The sequence below is a fragment of the Salvia hispanica genome, chromosome 1 (genome assembly GCF_029641045.1).
Source record: "Salvia hispanica isolate PSC_SH4W2 chromosome 1, Shi_PSC_v1, whole genome shotgun sequence".
NCBI classification, from domain to species: domain Eukaryota; kingdom Viridiplantae; phylum Streptophyta; class Magnoliopsida; order Lamiales; family Lamiaceae; genus Salvia; species Salvia hispanica.
In genome coordinates, this window is record NC_142692.1 from 62,716,946 (window position 1) to 62,729,107 (window position 12,162).

At 37.9% G+C, this 12,162-nt stretch overlaps 1 protein-coding gene across 1 annotated transcript; it reads right to left on the reverse strand.

Annotated features, from left to right (window-relative positions):
- Positions 1-1,834: 1,834 nt before the first annotated feature.
- Positions 1,835-3,330, reverse strand: LOC125185306 (uncharacterized). The gene is made up of 2 exons (XM_048081825.2): positions 2,663-3,330; positions 1,835-2,301 (listed from the first exon to the last, which is right to left on the reverse strand). The coding sequence occupies exons 1-2, from the start codon at positions 2,892-2,894 to the stop codon at positions 2,123-2,125; spliced, it is 411 nt and encodes a 136-aa protein (XP_047937782.1). The 5' UTR covers positions 2,895-3,330; the 3' UTR covers positions 1,835-2,122.
- Between the last annotated feature and the right edge of the window lie 8,832 nt (positions 3,331-12,162).

Sequence of the window (12,162 nt, forward strand, 5' to 3'; positions counted from 1 at the left end):
CCTGTGCTGCATCGACCCACTCACCGACATATTTGGCGGCGTACCGCTCATCCCCACTGCCCCGGGCACCATCCCTCCCACCCCCGCCATATTTGGCGGCATACCGCCCATCCCCGCTGCCCCTGGCATAGTCACACCCATCCCCGCCATATTTGGCGGCATACCGCCCATCCCCACAATCCCACCCATCCCCGACATATTTGCCGGCATACCCGCTGCCCCCGGCATCATCTGACCCATTTGACTCATCCAAGTGTACATATTGTAGAACATTTGGGGAGTCATCGTCGGCATACCGCCCATCCCCGCCATCTGGGGATTCATCCCCGCAACATTTCCCTCCGCGCCGATGGGAATCGAGGGTGTGTTCCCTCCGCTCGTGGTGGGGGAGTTTCTGTTGTACTCCATTGTAGTAGAAATGAAATGTGTAGAGAGAGAGAAACTTGTTAACACAAGTGGGGTGAATGAAATGAATTTGGGGGAGCCCTATTTATAGAGTTTATTATTTATTAATTAAAAAAAAAAAAAAAAATGTTGGACGTCCGAGTTGGGACGGGCGACCTTCGCCACAGTGGCGCCCGTCCCACTCGCCCGTCGACGGGAGGGGCGAGCTCTTCGCAGGGGCAGTCGGGACGGGCGTGGGCGCCCTTCCCGCACACTATGGCGCCCGTCGGGTCGCCCGTCCCCGACGGGCGAACGGGAAGGGCGCCATAGGAGACAACCTAACTTTAAAATATAAACTTATTTTATAACTTTATATAGTTATTGTTAAATGTACTCCAAAGCAAATACTTATCATTTGGCCTCTTAACTCATTCTCAATATTTTCCCAGCCTATGTTTTAGTCTCATTTTGATCTACCTACCAGAACTAGTTTACTTTTGTTTTTTATTAAATCACCTTATACTACTAATGATATGTACCTCGTGCTCTTCTAACACATTTAACTACTACTATTCTTTTTCTCTAGCATATTTTATCAATTCGTATTAAACTCTGCGGGCCAACATCAGACCTATAATATACACATGCTCATACAACATTAGACCTAAATTATACTCGAGCTCGTACAACATCATTTTAGGTGCTCATCAAGGCCAGAATAAAATATTTGCTTTTATTATTCAGGAGCATCATAATTAGATGTAATAACCAATAAAGACAATTATGGTTTAAGATAGTTGAAATTTAAATATAAATCTAATCAGATGATAAATAAGTGCCGTCACACCCAACTTACAATAATACCCTCATCTCAACTATGCTGAATCAAAACTTATGGGAACATAGATTAAAAAATTGTATTGAAAGCAGAAAGAAAAATAAAACAAAAAAAATAAGAGAGTAAATAGATATAGGAATAAAGTGCTGAATCAAAACTTATTGAAATGTAGATTAAAAAATTGTGTTGAAAGCAGAAAGAAAAATAAAACAAAAAAAAATAAAGAGAGTAAATAGATATAGGAATAAAGTAAGATTGATTAGATGTTTTATTTTTTATAAAAAAAAGGAAATAATTCAACTTAGTTAGGAAATCAAGTTAGGAAATCCTGAAAAATAATAGTACGACCCAACTTAATTATAACGGATGGAGTACTATTTAAGAGTTGTCAGATTAAATCATACACCATTAATCAACAACACTATTTAAGATTCACAACACACTAGGGACCTACCTTCAGCAATATAAGGATATAGAATCAATCAACATCAATAATTTAACATTGTTTGATATGAATTTGCCCGATCTTCAACGCCCAGCAACCAAAAGATTTAATAAAAAAACAATAAACTGCGGAAAGCACAACCGATTTGAATATGAAGAAAGTGAACCTATATAAAAATGGTGGTAGTTTAATTAATGAAAAATCACCCATAATACAAGTTGATGAGTACAATTGCTGTAGGAAACAAAAACAATTTCAAACCAAGAATTGACTGAAACAAAATCAAGCAACTCTGTTTTATTAGGGGTGCAGAACCACAAAGGTTCAATTATTCCAACCCCAAACACAAACAAAAAGGAAAAACATTAACCAGCAAAATGCAGATAACCAAATCATTCAAAAGTGCAAAGACCCCAAACAGCAGCTCCAACTCCAAAGAGGTAAATATGACTTGTCTAATGAGAACATATCTTGGGATTGAGTGATTTGTTGAACCATGATTTCCAGCTGCCCGATCCCTTGCGAGCTATCGGAGGCAGCTTCTCGCTGTCATCGGCCTTTTCTGTTTCCGGCTTCTTGCACAGCACAAAATTCCGAACACCCACTGATCCAATAGTCTCCCATGGACTCAGAGCTGCAGCACACCACAGAGATCAGTAAACACTACAACTAACCAAAATTATCAAACCTTTTCAAGATAATTGAGCTCATGCTCCCTACAATTTAAACAAAAATAGCATTTAATTGAGCAAAATCAAAAACTTGTGATGCAATATTATCACAGAAATAGGGTTTATTAAACCCCCAATTAAGATTCAATTAGACCTCAAAAACAGCCAATTTTAACTAAACTGCAAATCAACTAAGGCTAAACTTGATTATGCAGCAAAAACAAGTGGTAAATGCATTGATCTATCATGATGGATCATACAAAATCAAAGGATTTAAGATAACTACCACTGCAAAACACATAAATCAAAAGATGAATAGATTACCTTCAGTTCCAGAAATCGGGCAATAGAGTATGAAATTATTGAGATCGGATCCAAGAATCGGAAGCCTGCCCTCACGCGCATACGATTTCAGCGCGGTATCAATCACAGCCGCAACGAGCTCCTCCTCATTGACCACGAACCGGATCGGACCGGCGCTACCCAGAAACGTAACGCTGATCAAAAACCGGTTCACCTTCGCCGCCTGACTCTTCTTCTGCTTGTAAAGCAACATCGTGTTTTTTTTTCCTTCGATTTTCTTAGTGTATTTGAGAATTAACGAAAGGAGAAAGAAAACTAAAGAATTAAATGAAAGAGGGAAAAAATTAGGGTTCTTCGCAGGGAAAAAAAATAGAAATTGGGGGTTCACGGGTCAAGGCCTTGGCAGCGGTAGTACCAGCCTTCCATGCAGGAGCCGAAGCAGAAGGAGTTAGCGGTGGAAAGAGAAACCCCTCTTCTTTGAGAAGAAGAAGAAGGGATGACCATCAATTGTGCGCTCGAGATTTCCACCATTCACAAAGGGAAATTCTGAATCGTTTGAGAGTATCACGATAGAGAAGCACAACTGGAAAGGGGGGTTGAGAGTGGAAAAGCCACAAATCAAAAGCGAAATTGAGAGGAAGATAGTTTGAGATGAATGAATCGATTCGAATTGAGAGGAGGGTTTGTGATTTTGAAAAAGTGAAGGGATGCGTACATTTATATCTTTTGCGATGTGTACGAATCTCCGATTACGCTTAGGTTAGGACTCTGTCTAATTACTTCGTATTTCTTTTTTTTTCTTTTTTTTACAATATTTAATCTAACTTAGACTGGTTTTATGCAGAAATTTTATTTGATACTAATGATTTCGTGGAGCGTGCAATTGCCATGAATTTTTATACTCAACATATCAAAAAAAAATGCTGATTTTATATTTTGAGTTTTTCTCCAAATTGTACCAATTTTAAATATATAAAATTTTAAATGATTAATAATATGGACTATACAATTAACTAACACTACTTTTACTATTTTTTTTTTATTTTTTTACATTATTATTTATATATTAAAATACGTCTCATTCTAAATTAGTCTCATTTTAAATTAGTCTATTTTCGTAGATGAAGGGAGTATATTTTCTTCACTAAAAAATTACTATAATTGTACCAATTCAAAGTTTCTGTTCATAGTTGGTAAAACGCGAAAAAAATGGCATTAAATCGATATTCAATTCGAACGACATCACATGGTTTTTGGAATTGAAAAGGATAGATGTTAATGTTGAGAATTGGAGTGTTGAGGCCAAAAATCACATATCTTTTCTAATTTGTTAATTATTATTATTAATGTACTACCTAAAAAGTGTATATATTATTAATGTACATTTATTGCAGAAAAAAATGGTGGTAGTAGTATTATTTTATACGTCAAAAGTAGAGCTGTTCTATGATTTATCATGTGTATCGCTGGGCTATAGCACATGATTTGGCGAAAATGCAATGATAGGATTAGGGACTACCAAAAAACTAGATTATTTCCAAAATAACTTGTGTTTTCTATGTCGTGAATAATCGAAGCTATTATTTCATTTATGATTTGTAAAATTTATATCTGTATTTCTCTCTTTGTTGCAATGTACTATCTCATCCTGTCACTGCTGACGCCAATACGAGTATTGAAGCAACTCAAACCATAAAAGTTGAGAGATTAAATTTCTATAAAATAAAGCTCGCATAAATTTCCCAAGTTTTAGAAACTTTTAAAATTTGAATTACAATAAACATATCAAGCTTGATGATGATAATGCTTGATTCGGTCATACTACACCATAGCCATAGATATTTTCTCTGTTCACCATTTAAATACTGGTCCTATTTTGTTTTTTGGATTGTCTGACTGTTTATAAAACTATTTACTTTATCTATTTTTTAGTATACAAATCACATATTTCACTAAATTTTACACTCTTAATCTATTACTAAAAAAAAATTAATATTAAAAATAAGTCTCACATTCCATTCATTTTCTCCATTTATTTTTTCTTTATAAAGTCACAAAAATTTTTAAAACTCATGTTGGATAAAAAAAAAGTAGTTATTACATTCCCTATATCATATCATATGGTAGGTGAGTCAAGTGAACCCCACCGGGCACCGACTATAAGGGCGCTGGCGAGTCTATTCAGTTCTATAAAGCGGCTTCAAAATTGACAGCCTCATCTCTCATGAATCATGATTTCGGAATAAGATTAGTTGAAATAAGATAAGGTACAAACTTCAATTATTTACTTATCATGTTCCTTCCGATTTTCATCCAAGTCTTTAGTTTTAAAATTAAAATAATGAGGTTCACCAATTATTCATCTATTTCAAAATCAGAAAGCGAAATAATCTTGAAAAAATATCCGTGATTTATAGTAATTTTACTTTTATCTATTTTTTATCTGCAACGATGATAACGCTTAAGTATCAGTAAGGAGTCGCATTAATAAGAGGCTATTTTACCTGATCGAGTTCATAAGTCAATAACTTTATATTTGAAAAGATATGTGCACATTGAGTAATTTTTCATCGATACAATTAAAGAAGATATGATACGATTTGTTTGAACTTAATTATTTTGAACAATATTGAATTTTTTTATATATAATTAAATAAAGATAGAACCTGATGACATTTTCAGTAGTAATCTAGAATCTATTTAGATCGTTACTAATTTTGCTTAAAAAGCATCGTCTTACTAAATAATTACAAATTCATAACCATATACTAAAACGTCCATTCACTCAATTTGAAGCCCAAATTACTGCGTCCATTCACTCGATTTGAAGCCCAAATTACTTAATTTTGAATATTAGAATTTTGGGTACATACTCCATCCATTCCTTTGGAGTAAAGGTATTTTTTTTTAAATACAAAATTTAAAAAAGAATTATGTTCAACGATTTAAATGAAGAGAAAATAAAATATGAAATAGAATAAAATAAAGAGGTGAGAAGGAATAAAGTAAGAGAAAGAAAATGAATTGTTTTTTTACTAAAATGAAAATGATGGTTTTTGCTAAAAAGAAAATGACTCAATTATCATATAACAACCCATAGCCCCTGGAAGATTTGTGAGTCAAGCTACAAACTACAAAGGGACGCAAGGAGTACTTTTTTGGAAGGAAATCTATATTGAAATCTCATTTAACTTAAATACCATGCATTTAAACAAAACAAACATGGCATGCTTGAAAATCAATTTATCCATTTTAATACTCCATAAAGTTTATCCGGATCTGGCCCATTATGACCATAAAAGCGCTCAATTCCTTATTTAAATATCCGGTAAACATATCAATAGGATGAATGAACTGAAATGGACAATTTATAAAAACCCAGTGAATAAAACTAATTTAATTTCGAATGGTTAGTTCTGGCAAACAATATTACTCCATTTTGTAATATTGTCACATAAAAGAAGATTATTTCCATTTAATTTAAATATTTTATTTCATGTGAATATGTGATGCACTAAGAGTGATATTGGGCTTGAAATATTAAATTAATTATAATAGAAAAAAGCCCAAAACGAAAGTATTCAAACAAATAATTCGAATAGAATAGAGCTGAAATTTGGATTTCGTATGCCCTAGACTAGAGAATTTTTGCTCTAACATGAGGTGTTGAAGACTTTGATGCTTGATTCTTACTATTTAATTATGTTAATATTAATATGGTGATATTAGAATAATCAACGTCTGATACGGATACAACGTTGCACCAACCCGAAGGGACACCAGAGGTGACAGATGAGCCGCCAGAGGACAGCAGCGACGAGGAAGTCATCGCAAGGGAGGAACCGCGAAGATCTTCAAGGCAGCAGAAGAAACCAGATTGGTTCAAAGATTTTGTTTCTAGTTAGCGTATCTTTTTTACCTTTTATTATTTTTATTATTATTGTTGGATTATCTATTTTTGGAACTTTTGAGTCGAGCAAATTATAAGCTCCGTTTCGGGTTTTTTTGTTGGTTCTTTCCCGGAATGATCGAGTCGAACCAAACCTAGGGTCCTTAGAATTATAAATAGGGATTCTGTGCATTGAAACCTCAAGAATCAATACATCATAATTTACCTATTTTTTCGTATCTTTATTTTCCTGCACTTTCTCTTCTCGTCCAACCCTAGTTGGCCGAAACCCTAGGCTGCTCGACGGGGGAATCCCGTCTACTTTTCAGTTGGCTATGAACTGTATTTTTCAACCCCTTTTGAGGAAGTCGGTAATTGTTTTTTTTGACAATATCTTGGTTTATAGTCCCACGTTGGAGTCACACGGCCACATCTTGACTAGGTTTTAACAATTTTGGAGGATCATGTTTTCTTTGTTAAATTATCTAAGTGTTCATTCTGCAGCACGACGATCGACTATTTGGGTGACTTAATCACCGAAGGCCAGCTCAGGGCCGACCCCTCCAAGATAGAGGCCATGGTTGCCTGGCCCACACCGGTCACCGTGAAATAGCTCCGTGGATTCCTGGGCCTCACGGGTAATTATCGGCGATTTATCGCTCACTATGCGGTTATTGCAGCTCCCCTTACCGACCTGCAAAGGCGCGACTCGTTTGTTTGGTCCGTGGCTGCGACAGAAAGTTTTGAGGAGTTGAAACGGGCCATGACTGCGGCTCAAGTTCTTCACCTCCCGGATTTTTCCCAGACATTTTATTTGGAGACGGATGCGTCCGATTTTGGGGTGGGGGCCGTCCTCATGCAAAATAGGCACCCTCTTGCCTTTTTCAGTGAGAAGTTGGGACCGAGACGCAGAAGTGCCTCCACTTATCACAAAGAGCTTTATGCAATCGTGGAGGCGGTTCAGAAATGGAGGCAGTACCTTTTTGGCCGTGAGTTCGTTATCCAGACTGATCAGAAGAGCTTGCGGGAGCTCTTGCAGCAAGTTGTGCAGACACCGGAGCAATATCTCTATGTCCGCAAGTTGATGGGCTACAAGTTTACAATTGAATATAAGTTCGGCGCTGCCAATCGGGTGGTTGATGCGTTATCACGCAGGGATGAGGAAGTCGCCGCGAAGGCAGCCTTATTGACAGCTCTCGCCCAGCCAATGCCAGACATTGTGCAATTGTTGAAGGAGAAATCTGTTACTGTCCAAGAATTGCGCGATTTGAGGAGGAAAATTGACGAAGGGTCAGCGCATCCCAAGTATTATGTGGCTGATGGGTTGATATATTGGGGACGTCGAATTGTAGTGGCTAAGGACTCACCCTTGCGTGCGGCTCTCTTGTACGAACATCATAGTACTCCGCAAGCGGGTCATCCCGGGTTCGAGCGAACACTTCGTCGCTTGAACACCTTCTTCCACTGGCCAAACATGCGGCGTGATGTGAAGGCCTTTGTGGCGTCGTGTCTCACTTGCCAGACCACAAAGTATTCGACGCAAAAGCCTGCGGGGCTCCTCCAACCGTTACCCATTCCGACACAAGTTTGGGAGGATGTTTCTATGGATTTCATAGTGGGCCTGCCCCTTTCGAAGGGATATACGACCATCATGGTTGTGGTCGATCGTCTATCTAAATACGCGCACTTTGCCGTGCTACCTGCCCGTTTTGATGCCTTACGAGTCGCGCTCCTATTTGTGGACACGGTGGTAAAACACCATGGTTTTCCCATAACCTTGGTTTCTGATCGTGATCCGATTTTTTGGGGGGATGTGTGGAAGGACATGTTGCGTTTGAGTGGTACTAAGCTGCACTTTTCCACCGCGTACCATCCGCAATCCGATGGCCAAACGGAGGTGCGAAACCGGGGGTTAGAGCAATATCTGCGTGCTTTTACTGCAGATTGTCCTTCCAAATGGGCGAACTTTCTCCTGTGGGCAGAATTGGCCCTTAATTGCTTTCACAACGAGAGTATTGGAACTTCTCCCTTCCGTGCCCTTTATGGTCGCGAACCTCCGGCGTTGGTGGCAGTTCAGCTGTCAGCTGGGCGAATCCGCGACGAACCGGCCGCGGCGGAGTTGATTGCGCAACGTTCGGCGTTGTTGGTGGAGCTGAGGAAGAATCTGGAGCGTGCCCAGCAACGGATGCGTGTTAATGCCAATAAACACCGGAGGGACGTCCAATTTGCGGTGGGTGATAAGGTTCTTCTTAAATTGCAGCAATATAGACAACATTCGGTGGCCAAGCCGCTTTCGGCGAAGCTTGCCCGCAGGTTCTATGGACCTTTCACTATCACGGAGAAGATTGGTCAGGTTGCTTATTGGCTGCAGCTACCACAGGGATCTCGGATTCATGATGTGTTTCATGTCAGTTTGCTTCGTCCGTTTGTTGAAGGTAATTCGTCGGAGGTGAGCGTTGATCTGCCGCTGGATTTTGTGGGTGACCGTTCTGTCGCGCACCCGCTGCGCATTTTGGACTATCGCACGACTCTATTGAATGGTAAGCCGGTAGAACAGGTGTTGGTTAGGTGGGCTGGAGAGGACGAGGCGGCGACCACTTGGGAGCCACGGGATGTTATTGTGCACCATTTTCCGTCGCTCCTTGCGGACAAGGAGGCTCTTAACGGGGGAGGGATTGATACGGATACAACGTTGCACCAACCCGAAGGGACACCAGAGGTGACGGATGAGCCGCCAGAGGACAGCAGCGACGAGGAAGTCATCGCAAGGGAGGAACCGCGAAGATCTTCAAGGCAGCAGAAGAAACCAGATTGGTTCAAAGATTTTGTTTCTAGTTAGCATATCTTTTTTACCTTTTATTATTTTTATTATTATTGTTGGATTATCTATTTTTGGAACTTTTGAGTCGAGCAAATTATAAGCTCCGTTTCGGGTTTTCTTGTTGGTTCTTTCCCGGAATGATCGAGTCGAACCAAACCTAGGGTCCTTAGAATTATAAATAGGGATTCTGTGCATTGAAACCTCAAGAATCAATACATCATAATTTACCTATTTTTTCGTATCTTTATTTTCCTGCACTTTCTCTTCTCGTCCAACCCTAGTTGGCCGAAACCCTAGGCTGCTCGACGGGGGAATCCCGCCTTATCCGGTGATCTCTCGTCACCACAAACTGATACGATATCCCATCGTATCAACGTCACAATTATTACTGTATATAATGATTATGTTCATGAAATTGAAGAACTTCCATGAGATGAGATGTCCTCAAATTACTATATAGTACTACATTGCATTTGGCCTAAACTGTAATCATGCAAGTATATTTGGGTAAATAATCACCTACTGACATCATTTGGGCAAGATTGTAATTTCCTTTGAAGTATTTAACTTATTTATGTAATTGAAGTAACTCTTACTTATTTCGAAAGGGCCGTCTTAATAATATGTACCTAGGATCTTATGCGAAATTTTCTAATAATTTAATGGCTCTGTTATATTTACTTCAAAAAATTATTTTTAACAACGTGTTCAGGACAAATAATCATCAATTCAGTCGAAATCCAAAACTAGGGCTGGCACGGTACGGTATACCGCACCGAGAATGTCATACCACATACCGTACCGCAAATTGCGCTATGGAAAAATGTCATACCTATACCTTACCGAATTCTTCGGTATGCCGCATTGCGGTATACCGGAAATTCGGTATGTCAATCTTTGAAAACCTTTACCTTATCGACATTTCGGTATACTGTACCGTGTTGCGGTATACCGCAAATCAACTACCAAAAAAAAGGTTTCTGCTCTTCCATTCAATAAACTTTGTCTACAAAACTGAAGATCATTAAATCAAGTACAAAAGGAGAAATTTTGTACAAGTTTATAGCAGCAACAACCAACAACACATACCCACTTCACACCAATTAATTCATTCCTAAATCCGAACAAACAACCCATTGAATTATACAAAATTGGCAAAAGGGATGAATATTAAATTCACTACCAATTATATATAATACTTACCAATATTATACGAGAAAGAGAGAGATTATGTGAATCTATTGCGGCGGACGGCGGTGGTGGAGTGGTGGTGGAGTGGTGCGGCGGAGTGGTGGTGGTGGAGTGCTGCTGCGGTGGAATAGAGAATTGAGATTTAGAATTAGGGTTAATGAATAATGATTGCTGCTTTACGCCTTTACCCATTACTCCTCTAATCATTCTTTAGTTTTGAAAATATAAATATTATAATTTTATCAATAATAAATATATTAAATATATATATTTATTAACGGTATATACCGCAAAATTACGTTATATACCGACTACCGTAATTGCGGTATGATGCGGTATACCGCGGTATATGCAAAATTCATACCTTTGTCGTACCTTAATCTATCGGTAAGGTATCATACCGTACCGAAAAATTCGGTATTTTCGGTATTTTGTTGGTACGGTAAGTGCGGTATTTTGGTATTTCGGTATATTTTGCCAGCCCTATCCAAAACTAAGTTAAAATCGTTAACCACTTATATGTACAACAATCATTTATCTAATTTAATTATAGATATTGTAATCATCAATTAAGTAACTGCAACAACCCCAAATTATTGGAACTGTACATTAGAAACCCAAATAGAAAATAGCAAAACATTAACCAAACAGAATGATGCAAAACAATGGCAAAGATCTAACCAATCTAAAATCATACAGTAACAAAATATGAACTCAGAAACATCTGGAATTATTGAACCTTTTGCTTGTGATATCTTACCTTAAATAATTTTTACAATTTGAGGTCGGGTTTGGATCCCCAAGCTGTTGTGAAATGCACGGCAGGGGGTGCTGCGTGTTATTCACATTCATATTTTATAAAAAAATATTAGTATTATAATTTAAATGAACTAAAAATAGACAACATTTGTCATCTTGAGATAGTACTTAGTTAAAAATAAACCAATTTCACTTCATGAAACTTTTTTCTCTCTAATGAGCTGAGTGTCATTTTCCACTAATAATACACCAATCACTTTTTTTATATGTCTCCCTTACTTTACTAATTGTGCATAAAACTCGTATCGTTTCAAATGTTTTCTACTCCCTCCGTCCCATATTACTTGCACTGTTCTATTTCGGCTCATCATAAACTACTTACATTATTTATAGTTCAAGTTAGAACTAATGTATTTAATTCATATATTAGTTTAAGTTAAGAGCTCCTTTATTAAGTGATGTCTCATTACACTTAAAATTCTAATTTATTTACACTAAAAAATCAATCCTAAATCTACAATCAAAAATGAAAAGTGTGAGTAACATGGGACGGAGGGTGTATTATTTATGGACGGATGAGTATTAAGGTGTACTCGTATATAACAGCACTCCTGCGGTGCGTTCCACCACAGCAGCGGTCTCATTTACTGTAGCATTGATCACGTCAGTGAAAAGCTAGTGGCTTTTTAAAAAATTGAGGCGAGTTTTCATTGTTAAATTTGTAGTTATATGAAATTATAGTCACTCAATTTAAAAGAAATAATGTAAAATACAGAATGAGAGTTCCCAGTGCAACTGGTTGGCATCAATAAAAAAGCTACACCTTTTTTCTGGCCACAATGAATATAATTATAGATAGGG